The sequence below is a fragment of the Nipponia nippon genome, unplaced genomic scaffold, assembly GCF_047370975.1.
Source record: "Nipponia nippon isolate SJK-2023a ecotype South Korea unplaced genomic scaffold, ASM4737097v1 scaffold_20, whole genome shotgun sequence".
Lineage (NCBI taxonomy): Eukaryota > Metazoa > Chordata > Aves > Pelecaniformes > Threskiornithidae > Nipponia > Nipponia nippon.
The window spans coordinates 7,566,718-7,581,347 of record NW_028262337.1 but is presented as its reverse complement, the minus strand read 5'-3'; the positions used below and the strand labels follow the sequence as shown (position 1 = coordinate 7,581,347).

General features: G+C 38.2%; 1 protein-coding gene across 3 annotated transcripts in view; it reads right to left on the bottom strand.

The window, feature by feature from the left end:
- The window catches only part of NDUFAF2 (NADH:ubiquinone oxidoreductase complex assembly factor 2), a 74,152-nt gene that overhangs the window by 10,442 nt on the left and 49,080 nt on the right, over positions 1–14,630 (bottom strand). For all 3 annotated transcript variants that reach the window (XM_087759694.1, XM_087759692.1, XM_087759693.1), the window contains one exon: positions 5,753–5,793. In XM_087759694.1, coding sequence (XP_087615820.1) covers positions 5,753–5,793 — 41 coding nt within the window. The remainder of the gene's footprint in view (positions 1–5,752; positions 5,794–14,630) is intronic.

Genomic DNA, 14,630 nt, shown 5'->3' with positions numbered 1-14,630 from the left:
ATGGAAATGCTAGAAATAGTTTGAAAGAAGACAGGAGCTGTCACAAAAAGTTTCCTTTTTTAACATTTCACCTTCTATCCAACTGTGCAATTCAGAAGTCACTGAGTTTTATTACTGTGTTACAAGTACATAATGCATGAGAAAATCAGTCATTTATTGTGGTTTTCTATTTCAAACTTTTTTCAGGCTCTTGACACTAATTAAAGGAACGTGCAATTCTACTTTGCTTCCCATAAAATATTAACATACATACACACGCATACAAAGCAACAGTGAGGTTTCAATTTAAACTGAGAATACTTGCAGCTATGCAGCCCTGTGCACACTACAGAGGAAGTGGCATCTAGCTTAACAGTGAAGTGACTTCTAGTACAAAGATCTGTGTTCACAGAGCAGCATTGCTATAGGTACACACCTGGCAATTGCAGGTTATCACATGGGCGTGTTCAGAGATAAACCACATTTCTCTCCATACCCGTTTCTCTCGGCATTGCCATGAGAACCTTCTCTGTTTTTTCCTCATGCATTTTCTGGCACCCCAAGATAGTCTGTAACTATATTTCTATCTCCATTCTACAGACAAGGCCATAAACAATGCCAAGTTACTCAGATACTCTTGAACCTCACGACACTGTCAGAAGTAGCGCGTAACTACAAGGTCTGTTATGGGAAAAAATAAGGGTTAGATTTCTAAATACATTCAGGAACCTCATGTTACAGGCAGTGGGATTCTTTAAAAGACCCTACAAATCTGATGCCCTCTGAAATCAGAAATACTAAAGAAATCAAACAGAAGTTAGGCACAGAAAGGCTTAAAAACTCACTATATGCCTGATATTTTTAAGGTTTGCTACATCCTTAAAAATATGCCTCTTAGCCCCTTCCAGGTTTAGAAGCTGAAGACTCAATGTGTCTTAGATACAAGATACCTAAACCAATTTTGATGTGACTCCCTCTATCTATGTGGGAGAAAACCTGGCTGTGTGTTACATATGCAGTGATCATATAAATATGAGAGGCAGATAGAGAGGCAGATACTCTGTTGAAACAGGCACCATAAGCAAAGCTTCCACGTGTCTTACGCATCCAGCCACTATCTCAATCAGGACCTGCACCAACAGAAAATAACAATTTCTTTCACTAGTATTTTTAATATTTTTACATAACGCAATCTCAAATTTTAAATAACGCTTTTTTTTTAAAAGGGATGTGACCCAGAATGAAAACAGGAGATGTAGAATGCAGCAAAGCTTGTGAATGCCATGCAAAGTTGCCTATCAACAAAGAGCTGAGAAGTCTCTCGAAGTTCTGATCAGCAAAACTTTGCTTGAAATTCATGAAGGTGCATAAAAAAAGTGAGACATACCCACAGTGGTCCTATAGGTGTTACGTTGTTTAACATCTTTTAAATTTTGGGAGTTCCGCTTTGGTGATGGAGTAGTAACATACACCAAAAAAAAAGGAGTCCTAAAGAGAAGGATTTTCCCCTTGCCTCCCAGGAGCATTTTTCCTTTCCTTTGCAACCGAGATGTGAAAAATCCAAAAGATAAAGATGCCGTGTTTCAAATCAGGAGTGAAATCTGTAGTCAGAAGGAAAACCGGGAGGTAGGAGTGTATGCGAGACAGCACGTTTATATTTACCTTACAATCTAGTTAATGAGCCATACTGAAAGTGGACTATGGCTCGAAGAATGGAAGAAAATATTCTCTTAAAGAAATGATTTGCATGGATGGAACAGCACTCCTATAAAACAACGGCTATATCCCAAGACAACTTTTGTTAATAAATTCCGACAACATTAATGCTTAGCAGGTAAACTAATTTGCATGTAAAGGGATAAATTATTAAATCTGCTTCCGCAAAATAGCATTTGATTAAAAGTATTTTAATATTGGTAGCCTTTAAAACATTTCCATTAATTTGAAACTGTAAGCTCTCTAGACAAGGACACATCTCCTATTTGCTCAGAAACATGCTACATACATTTAGTTTCCTATACACATAATAAAGAAATGGAGTAGTCAATTATTCATCACTTGTTGAATTGGTTAAAATATAATTTACAGCTGCACAGAAATAAAGGTAATGACAAATTTTCCTCAGCCAACCATATAGGATCATACACAATATATATAAAGGGACAGATGACAGAATGCTATAGTAATGCAAAAATATACATATACAAGCTCAGATTCTCACCTGTTATAAAGCAGTATGTGTATACGTATGTGTATGCACAAATGAATGCTTACACTGGATGCAGATGTGATCCAAAATTCTCTATCAAGATGGACTCCCTGATTACCATAGGAACAGAATATGTTTAAGCACAAGATAAGAAACAACTTGATCTGCATTCATTTGCAAAGTTATCACCCTCATCATAACTGAGCTGAGAATGAGACTTGGCATATTTCAAGTTGTAATAAAATTAAAAGGCAACCAACTGTTTCCAGTATCCCAGAAGCTGGCTTTTAAAACCCAAGGCTTCCAACCACTAACATGCCTTACGTTACTGGTCAGATTAGAAATAACCAAGGCGATGAGCAGCATTCTTGGGTTACAACTAGCCCAGTACACAGAAGTCTAAGTGACTTCCTCCAAAAATGGGGAAAAAGCGGTGGGGGCACAGGAAGGAAAGAAACCGTTAAGTATGTGAAACACTTAACACTGAACAAGTTGTCTTGTGAAGTCACTTAAGTATTCTTCCATAAAAAGAATAGGACCTAAAGAAAAAGAGATGTAAAGTGATTTCTTCTGTAAGAAAATGAAAGCCTTCTAATGGAAACAAAAAAAGATAAGTTAGCTGTGTGTGGAAGAAAGAATGGCCTGAACCCAAAACATTATCAAATCTTAAGAACATCGTCAACAGACTTAGCTGGTGTCATGACCCAGCGACCTTGAGCTACGTAAGGAAGGACAACTCACATTCATTCTCACTTAAGTGACTGACACGTCATAATGATTATGGATGACATTTTGTTGGCCTACAGTATTCACCAAAGCACTGGTTTCCAAAATGTGGTCATTAGTGCTATCAGTAAGGTCAGTAAGATCCAGCTGATTTGTGAAGCCATATCTCTGCAATATTTTCAATTAAAGTTTGATGACAGAGCTCATTATGAGACCTGATAGCCTGAGCAGTTTGGCAACCTCTATCATCCATAGCTGAGAGCTGAATAGAAGACAAGTTTGACAAATATTAAAAAATCAAATATAAAATACTAAAGAGGGATGGTAGGCAAACAGAGCAGAGAAGGGGAACAGAAATTTTAATAAAGTCTAACATGATGTCATTTGATATTAGACAGAAAAAAAAAAAGATGATAGACAAAGGACAGGAAAAAAAGGAAAACCATCCAAAAAAAAAGTGGTATTACAGACCACAAAGGTAGGATAGGAACATAGGCACAGATCCAGAAACTTATGCTTTAGGAACTGTAATGCTGTTTTGTGGTGTTAAAATACGATATTGACAGTAAAATGTCATTAAAGCAAAAATGCAAAATTTATGGGCTTTGCATCCTTTTTCAGGAAGATTATCCTAGAAATAGTCTAGTCTTATGAGAAATATGTGAAAGAACAAAGAGATTTGTTGTACAGGGTTTCAACATGAAATATGGCCACATATATTCCCTCGTTCCATAGCTGTCAAACAGCAGTTTACCATATCAGCATTACTGTCAAAAAGGGAATATAATATAGAATAGCAGCCAGTAAAGTTTATGTAGCTAAAACACTAAAGCCAATCAGTCCTACAAATAGGAACGAAACAGTATTCTATATGTACTTCAGTAGTATAATTATATTTATAATGATATTGTGGTGTAAGGGTTTGCAGTATAATAGTTTCAAATCAGGAGAAAAGTAGATCATACATATCACCCTACACTAATACAGAAAAAAAATTAGGCTGCACTATCACACATTTAAAATGTGACTGCAGCATTATTTTCAAAATATTAGCAAGAATTTTTAACATACATATATTTGAACTACCTTTTCTTATTCAGGAAAAAACAATTTAGAGATTACTTGAAAGAAAATATAACTACTTTTTCAAATTCCTGGTGTATCACTTCTGTTCTGACAAGGTCAATGCACAGCCCTACAGGTAAAGTACCTAGCTGCTAAATTATTTTTCAGATCTATTACCTCATGAAACTGAAGGTATAAACAGTCCTGTAACTCTGAATGCACCATTACTCCCAATAATCTTTCATTCTCCATAAATTGCTTTTTCTGGAAGGTAAAATATTTAGAGCACTATTGATCCACAGTTCTCTCACCTGTGGAAACTCCTTGCTCCCTATTTTGAAACAGGACCAACACGTGCAGTGCCAGGAGGAGTTTTATTCCACCAGTTCCAAACCCAAGGCTGCCCGCATGCTCAGGAGCAAGTTTATCTTAGCACAATTATCATGGCAGTCTGGCTCATGGAAATGATAGGACAAAAGACATGCAACACCCCACATCTTCAACTATCACATGAGGTGGTAATTTCAACAATAAAAGTTGTACGTATACAGTTAGTATGAGCCAGAGCTACTTAAAAGGAGACGAGTCCAAGCTTAGTCAGAACAACTGCTGTAGTATCACTTCTGCAGAAGTAACTGGGGGGAGGGGATTAAAAAATCACTTAATACTTACCCAAATATTAATGCAAAGAAAAGTGTGTTAATGTGTTTTAAGCCCTAAAAACCTTTGAGGATAAATTTACTTAAACTTCTTCCATTCATGGATATATTATAGCCCTTATTATCTCTACAACCTCAGTGGCAAGTGCAAAACAGAGGCAGTGAGATTTAGTTGAAAAGCCCTGAGTTGTGTGGGAGCTCATTTCAATGAGTTGTGGCTGTAAACATCAACCAACTAGCTTCCCCAGGTCATCTGAACACACAGGCAGGCAGGCCAACTTTTTGCAAACCAGTATATTCCAGAAGATCTCAGTGACCAAATCTTTGGCTAGAGCATGCCAACATAGCTTCACTGGATTTGACACAGCTATTCCTACTGATACAAGTCAAGTATCTGCCTCTGTGGGTGTCAGTTTGAATCTTCTGTAGTAAACCATGCCTCATCTACTCACTCATTCCTAGCTGGTGCTTAGCAACTTGTAATACAAATCCAGGGCAGGCAGTGTATATGCGTGTGTCTGTATACACAGATCAACAGTGAAACTCATTCCACTCTTTACAAACTCATCAGCATGAAAGACCGTGGCATATTTCCCTGCTTCATTCCATTACAAACCACTAATGGAAAAAATCATGGCTGCAACTCCCCCGTTAGCATTGTAAAATGTTAGTGCAATTTGTTTTCCTGTACCGATGGATCCACTGGCAACTGGATTTGAAACCTGCATTTTAATGTCAACTACCATAGAAAAAACCTTGCGTTAATACACAGAAGATCTATTTTAAAAATTCATAGCAGTAATTTCAGAATATGTTTAATTAAAGAAACTCTCGAATGACCATGATCATCTTAAAGAATCTACATAGATCATCTTAAAGAATTCATGTAGATAAAAGTACCAACTAAAAAACATTGGAGTTTATATTTCCATTTGTTTTTCTTTTTCCTAGGTGTTAGATATCTAGTCTGTGTATAATTTCATCAATTAGGCAAGCAACATACTAAATTTTCCCCCAAAAGTGACAAATTACTGGACAGTTGAGTCCACTACAAATTAATTACTGCAGTTTAATTACAACAATTGAAAATTTGAAGACATTTCATCTCTCTCACCTCAATGGTGGGTGGATCCTGCCTTTTTTTTCTTATCCATGCTGCAAAAGAAATAAAAATCACATTAATTATTTCAAAGATCACAGACTATTAAAGCTCAAAACTATAGAATCACATAATCATACAATCATTCAGGTTGGAAAAGACCTTTAAGATGATCAAGTCCAACCGTTAACCTAGCACTGCCAAGTCCACCACTAAACCATGGCCCTAAGCACTACATCTACCTGTCTTTTAAATACCTCCAGGGATGGGGACTCAACCACTTCCCTGGGCAGCCTGGTCCAGTGCCTGACTACCCTTTCAGTGAAGAAGTTTTTCCTAATATCCAACCTAAACCAGAAAGCAAATGTTTATATATGTTACAATAGAATTTGTCACAATCTGGCAAGCCATATAATATCTCAAAATACAAAGACCCAAGATGTTATTTCCCATGTCAACACTCTCAGTCTTCACAGAAGGAAGGTGGGGGCAGGGTGGGGGGAGGGAAATCACCTCCACGAGGAGAGCTTGGACACAGTTTATATATCACCCTGGCTGCCGAAACAGGGCTTAAAAATCAGGGCGCACAGCCCAGGCCTGTATTTGACCTTGCTATACAGAGCTGAGCTTCACCCTGAGAAAATGACAAGATGGCTGCTGAAAAGTATGAAAAGCCTTAGACCACCCTGTAGAAAAAGGATTCCTGTATATGCCTCAGGCATTGTTAAAGCCAAAAGCCTATTTATGCTAGTGCCAACTAGAATTCCTTTACAGGGATGCAAGATACAGCCCCAAACCTGACTGAGGGGCTGCAGAGCCGTGACTGCACCATGTCCTATGTCTGTGTGGGACTACCCATTTCATCCAGGGGGAGGTACTGTAAGCGAGGGACGGCTCCCTCCATCTCAGTCAATTCATGTGGGAAAAGACAGCAAAGGAATGAAAGCAGCGGCAATGACAATTGTCCTGCGGCTCAGGTTTTCCATGATGAACCAAAATCAGTAGACTTATGCACACTCCCACTGCAAGCACTGATGGTTAGCACGGGACTGACTGGAGGTAGCAATCCAAAGGGACTCCACTGCACACAGAGAAGTGGCACTGTCGGGTCTTGCTTCATTCAGTTGATGAATTATTAGACATACCTCCAACTATTATAGGCATTATTTAGACAAACAAATTACCTGACTGTGGACAAGGCAGTATCCATCACTCTTTAAAAGTATTACTACCATAGCATTTTTTCATGCCTTTTCAATCCACACAATTGGTAGGTACCAGTTTGTACACTTTGTAGACATTTGTCTTTTCTGCTCGTATTTCTCAAATGAATAAGGAGCAGAATGCAAGTGGCCAGTAATGAACAGAAGGACAAACATAAGGAAAGCCAGTTCCAAGCGTGGAGACACGGCAAAATGTTCTTTTGTATGCTTGTTTGGATAATTAAGACTTTTGTTACTGTGCTTGAAAATCAGAGCAAAAATGACATTTTCATTACCCCCCAGTCAAATTCCTGGTCTGACCTGCAGCTGTCTATAAAATTTCAGAAATGCTTTAAGAAGCAACTAATCCAAATTTTAATTTTCTAACACTGTGTGTGCTGTATTTTGAGGGGAACTAGGGAATGAATCAGACAGCAAGTCCAAAACAACTAAAAGCTGCACAGAGTCATAATGTCACCTCACTACTGAAAATGCAACTACACATAGGGTGAAACGCTAACACGACTCTGCTTCAGCAACATTATGAAACTGTTTTTAGGAGGAATAGCTTCCCATTAATATAAGAATGGAATTAAGGGAAGCAAAATGGCATTATTACATAGCTTGGAATTTAGCCACGACAGCAAGGCTGACAGCCTTAACTCAAGGTTAATGGTAAAATACCTGTAATGATATGAAGCAAGGTATTACTTTTGGTTCTTGTCTATCAGATGACAGTTTCTGAAGACGTGTTCTTTTAAATACCATTCTCAAACATCTTTTCTTAAAAGTAGTCCCTGCCAGCTCTTCTCAGAGGTCTTTGGTCCTAACAAAGATTAGACCCGAATTTGCCATTGTGGAGAAGCAAAAGCACCGAACAGTCAACATCACCCCTTCTGTAAAAGTTTTATGTTAGTGGAAAGAAAAACAGGCCATTAAGATAATCCAAAATACAACCAAATGACTTTCTATTAAATCTATAGAAGTAGAAAACATTTTGCATGTATCTGTAGCACTTTCAAACATTTAAATTTTATGAGGATTTCCAAATGCAAAATCTGGCAAGATCAGGGACTAAACAGGCGTGACTGAGACTGGCACTTCTCAGCTGGCAGCCTTGCAGACACTCTTTGTAAAAGGACCAATGACCTTATTAGAGAAAATCATAGCACACAAGCCTTTCCTCCTGCAGAAGTCATCTTTGTTCCAAAGATGGAACAAAGATCCATCATCACCCAGAAAAGGAAGAAAGTGGTAGAGTTATCAGGTATAGTGAAGTATGGATACTAGACGCTAACCAATAAAAGATACAGCTGGAGAAAAAAGGAAAACTAGTAGTTTAAAATGTTTCATAAAAAATTAAGTTTCAAACTTTCAAAATTTAAAGGATTACTTTCAACAAAGTATCATCTTCTGCCTTGCCATGTTTTGCTTCTCTCACAGGGAAGTACTGTACCACTGGTTTCAATTCCACAGCTCTCAGCACCTAAAAACTGCTTCACTTTTTTTGAAATTGCCAGTATTTTCTTAAAACACCAGCTGCATTTTAACTTCAATTGATTACAATTAGTGATTCTTAAAGAAAAATTCTTAAAATTTGAAATCCTACAAAAATTTAGCTGCAGTTAGAAACTACTGCTGAAATATAACCATTACGATAGATATCCTTTCAATAGTGGATGGGACTTTTAGGCAGTTATTTGATTAATGATTTTCAGATGAATGGAATACTTCGATTAAAAGATTTTATCATTTAATTATCTGCCTCGGTTTAACAAGCCACTGACAGAACAGTGAAGGGTAACATGATGACACGTGTCCCGTGAACAGAAGCTGTGAAGGCAAGGAGCGTTACCCAACACATTTTCATTCATTAACAGATCTCGATTAGTACCAACACTTAAAAGCAACAAAACAATCCTTAATTTAGGAAGATTTCTTGTATCAAATATTCTATTATCAGACTGTATCTATTTAAACACACAAATAATGCAGACAGTTATATATACCATTGTGCTATTTTTCTTTCCACCTATAACAAGCATTTGAATGCACGGTTCTATAGGAGCTGTCAACCTTCCCTCTTTCTAATAAGTGTCAGGACTACAAATCTTTTTCAGTTTAATCCTAAGTAAAGCTTGCTGACACAAAGAGTGGATACCATTTTCCAAATAACTGCAGGTAAATTCATTTTAACATCTCTAATGAGCCACATTAGAAAATTATCTAATGAAAGATTCCTTCACTGCTATGTAGCTGAGGGGGAAATACAGCAACAGAATTTACTAAAATATCTTTATAGGCATAAGAAGAAGTTAGTTAGATTTAATATATAATATTCCCTCTGTGCAAATCCATTTCTGAAATATTCTACGTAAAGCACAACTCAAGATATGTTACAAGATTAAAAGCAAAGAAAACATTATCTGAATTGAGTATATTTTAGTATATTGTACTTTATCATCTAATAGACTCATCAGTCTTTCAAAAGCAATACATTTTTCCAATAATTCACCTAACCACTCCTCAGTCTTTGGGGAGGAGAATTGCAAGACTCTACTATATTTAATCCCCACCAGTTTTCAGGTGGTTCTCTTTCAGACAGAAAATTTGAAAAGCCTTTCAATTTTTTCTAAGGTATCAACAATATTTTGAGCATCCAACACAAGGTTCAAAAAAACACCAACACCTCATAATTCAGGTATAAGAGAAATTCACGGTAACAATTAAAGGAAGAATGAATATATACAAAAATATAACCAGTATAACCGCTACCGAGTTAGCACTGATTTTAACAAAACCCAAGTAAATGATATCTTGAAATTAAGACATTTTGCATTCTCTTTGAAAAATATAGTCAGTGTACACAATTTATCAATGGAAAAGCTCTCCCACCTTTCTTTGCACTCTCCATTACACTTTTACTCAATGCAGATTTAAATTACTGAATAGATTTATACCACTGTTAAATATTTGTTAATGGAAACAAGGCAGGTAGGTGCTTTGTTACGTATTATTTGAACACCATATGCACACATGTATACACTTCATTAAAAAGTGTCCAGTCACAATTACAGCTGGAAAAAATTTCCACATGAACACTCCCATTCTCTACACTAACAAAACAAAATGCCCTCGCCATTGTCAGCCAAGATGTTTTAAACGTGGTGAAGTAGAGAAGGTAACACATATGTACCAAGCGCAACCAAAACATGCTTCCCTGCCCCCCAAAGCTTTGGCAAAATTAATCATTGCCTCCATTTCAAACTAATTATGCTGCTGCTTCTAATTTTATCTGGACGGCGCTTCCTGCATTCTGTACTCATTGTAATGCTACTTTTGTCTAAAAGGAATTTTGCAAGATAGCTGGACATTTGCTACCTTGAGACCCTTGCATTCCTTCATCAGCAGTTATTTGCATTCTCATTAGTATGCACGAGATTTTCATTGAACTTTAAGACTCCTACTGGCACATAATGCACTGTAATAAGCGTAAAAGTGAGCATGCAAATTAAGACTCCCATTAATCACTAACTGTTACCAGGAAAGAAAAAAAAAAAAAAAAAGCCTAGAACTAGACGGGCAATAAAATGCTGCATGAAGCATACAATCTCATGCATCTCTATAGGTATGTAAATAACTGATGTCCTCTCAGGAGCACTATTGGCATGTCCCGAGGAGGTAAATTACACATTCTACAGTAGGTGAACATTCAGAACTAACATTACAGAAAGGTTATCTGTCGTGTGCATCCATATTGCCTAGAGAAAAGTATGCACTCCCACTTTGTAGTAAAATATAAGAGGCTTCACCTTAACAAAAACGGGTAATATTTGTATCGTCTGTATGTATTATGTTCGAAATTCAAAATTACAGTACAAAAGGAAATACACTTTGGGATTTTTAAAAAGAAAATCGACTTAATTTTCTGTGTACAAATAGCTAACACTAAAACTAAGGAGAACAAAAGGGGATTATGATTCTTTTCTTTTAATATTGAGCATGTTTCAGTCATTCAGCACTTTTGTAAAATTACAGGTCTAAGAACTTAGGAAATTTAATCCTGTGGAGCACTGTCGTGGATTAACCCCAGCCAGCAACTAAGCACCACTCAGCCGCTCGCTCACTCCCCCACCGGTGCGATGGGGGAGAGAATCGGAAGGGCAAAAGGGGAAAACTCGTGGGTTGAGATAAGAACAGTTTGATAACTAAAGTAAAATAAAAATAGAACAGTAGTAATAGTAATAATAATAATAATAACAAAAAACAAGTAATAATAGTACAATAGTAATACAAAGCAAGCGATACACTGTACAATTGCTCACCACCCAACGAACAATGCCCAGCCTGTCCCCCAAGCAGCGATCGTTACCCCTCCCCCGGCCAACTTGCCCAGCTTTATATACTGAGCATGACGTCACATGGTATGGCATAGCCCTTTGGCCAGTCTGGGTCAGCTGTCCTGGCTGTGCCCCCTCCCAGCTCCTTGTGCACCCAGGGGGAGCAGGGGAAGCTGAAGAGTCCTTGACCAGTGTGAGCGCCACTTAGCAACTGCTTAGCGAGAACAAAACATCAGTGTATCATTGACATTGTTCTCATCCTAAACCCAAAACACAGCCCCATACCGGCTACCAAGAAGAAAATTAACTATCTCAGCTGAAACCAGGACAAGCACTTAAAATTAACATCTTCAGGAGAAAAATTCCAGGCAAACCCTTCAGGAGTAAAGCCCTCAGCCCTGTATTACATAAACTCTCAGGACTAATACACAAACATCCTCTGCAGAGTCTGAGAAACAGCTTGCACAGATTGAGTCCGTAATCTGGATGACTGGTTTATCTACTTGCTTTATACCTTTCTAAAGGTAACCTTGTTCTCGGTTACCTTATTACATGTTTATAACTTGATAAACACAGCATCAGAATCAGCCCCTTAGTTTACCAGCTATCCAGGCTGAATATCTTAGATAAACAATGAGATTTAACTCATACCGTCTTCAAATTTCATAGAATCATAGAATCGGTTCACTACAGCCTTCTCCCACTCCTTCAACAATGCCTTGTCCCTGATTTTGTGCAAGTTGTCCTCAGACAACTAATGCCCTTAAGTATTTCCAGGGACAGTACTTTTATTCATTTCGGTCAAAAGAGGTTTCTTTTCTAGTCACACAGTGTGATATAAGGAAACAAGGAGAGGGAAAGGGTGCTGGGATGACTGCTTTTAAATCAGGTGGCCATTAAGGCTTATCCACAAGAGAAAAAACTGAGTCCTGGCAGAACGAAGACAGCACAGGTGAAAGCAGCTCTCTGCAGATCCGAAGAAAAAGGAGAAGTAAGGTAACAGAAACTTTAGCACAGCCCTTCAAGCAAAAACCCTGAGAAGGCTAGGTAAGAAGATTGCTATTGCTGAACCAGCCAAAACTGAAGCGGAGAGGTCACAGATGTCAAATCACACACACAGGATTTGGAGAGAAGGCCCCTGGGGATGCAAGCATGTGCCTAGCAGAGAGGATTTAGAACACTAAAAATCAAAAAAATTTCCAAGAGTAAAGAGAAAACAGAAGTAGGAAATATTATACAGCCTTCTAACCTTGTATTAGTATTTTACTGTTCAGAGAAAACAGCAAGTATTTTAGAAATCCTCCTGCAAAGTCTCAGATTATTTGCTGGAATGATCAGCATCCACAACAGCAAGAATTATAAAGTGAACACCCACAAAAAGAATGCATTGGGAAATTTTCAAGAGTCTGGACAGAAGATAGAGAGTGAAAGTTCAGCACAGGTCTTGTGGGCCTGGTAAGCTTCTAGACCAATCTTAAAGAGGAAAAAATAGGGACAGAATTGCAATGAGCCTTTCAGCAAAGTGTCTCTAAAAACCTTGTATTAAACTGTTCACACTCAGATAACTGGCTTCTGTGGTATTGATACAAAAATTCACGGATGCTTCTCCTCACAGCCTGAATCCCCCCAAGGGAGAAACGGAGTATGCAGAGAGTCCCTGAAATGAAACTCAATAGCAACGAAGTTACTATTAAGCAGGTATCCTTTATTGCAGCGCTGGGCAGCACTGGGGATTCTCCACCATAAATGCTCCACCGATTTGGTGGACTTTCAGAGATTTTATACTATAAAATCCTACATATTCACAGGATTTCCGAGAAATCATTTACATAAACACGAGATTTTCTGGAACTTATTAACATATGCAAATGTCCGATCCGCATGTGCAGTCATCTCCCGTGGTGGTCTTCAGGTGGTCTTTGGGGGTCTTCAGATGAAGGCTCGTAGTCTTCTTCACTGTGTTCGCTGATTGACCTTTGCTTCTGCACAAACTCAGTCCTAGGATCACGTAAACGGTGTCCTTCAAGGCTGTTGTCATTCTGTTGTGACTTTTTATCTTCCGTGCATTTGTTCTCCCAAGGCCCAGTTGTCTGAGATGGGATTATCCCGGAGCCCCCTTATCTTACAACCATTCTAACTACTCCCTAAATCACAAAGGCCTTTCTTTTGTTTAGTTAAGTGACTAAGATGTTTAAATATACTCCTTGCCCCTAGGCTTTTCAGGAGGCATTTTGATGCAGTGGCTTTGTCTATCTTGGCTTTAACCCTTTCAGTACTATTTGAACTCTCTACTCTTTCCATTCTTTCCCATTTCTTACTCCTTGAGAATTTTTCATTTTACAGCAGCAGAAAAGAAGTAGTGATGAACTGAACTTCAGAGCACCCCACATCCCTAATTCACACCCCAATATATAGCAGAGGCACAACAGTTCTCTGAAGAGCCTCTATACTCACAGCAGAAGCACCAGTTTTGGCTTTTTAAAATTGTTATACTTCCACAAAACTGTTTGTAATGTTTAACTTGGCACTGGACAAAAAAACCACAGGTTAGCCTTTTTTGTGGAATTCCCATACTTTATCTGTCAGAAATATGCACTACATACCCATTCTGCTTCAGGAATGCACAGGGGAAAAAAAGATGCATGTATCTTTTCTTTGTGTTTCTACAGGAATTCAGTACTTAAGAAGAAAAGACTGTTACTTACCTGCCTACTGACAATTTTCCTTTTCTCTGTGAATTCTTTCTATTTGGTGCTGACAAAATCACAAAGGACACAAAATGTAGTTACAAAGATGAGGAAGTTAAGCGTTAAAAGCGTAAACGCAGCTCATAAAAATGGGACTCGCCAGTTGTCTTTTCTTCTTTAAAACAAAGCTGACTAAGACGCCTTGACTTGCAAAAGTTCGTCTCAGGTCTGGTAGCTGCATCTTTTTAGGCAAGTCCACATGCAGGGTACCTGACCCTTGACTCCAAGGGTCTTGTACTGGTGCTTGCCAAAAGCATCCTTTCAAACAGGTGTATCCTCCCATGCACCACACTGTCAAGTCACATGGATTTGTGCTAAAGTTTCTGAAGAGAGATATAGCGCAGGTTTATGAGTGCTACACTGATTCCAGCAGTCCTAAGGAACAGTTCACATAGCAAGTTGATTGAACCAGTCTAAAACCCTTTGTGAAAGGGTGATTAGCCACACCCGTCTGAGACAGTCTGACTGTCCATGTTGTTTCCTGTTAATTCCAGCCAAGTGCAAGTAGAGACTATTGGATTGCATTTTTCAACCGTTAAAATGCAGTAGCAGGTCTCAGATGAGAATTCATTCACAGCAGAGCAGAGTTACCTGAGGCTTTATA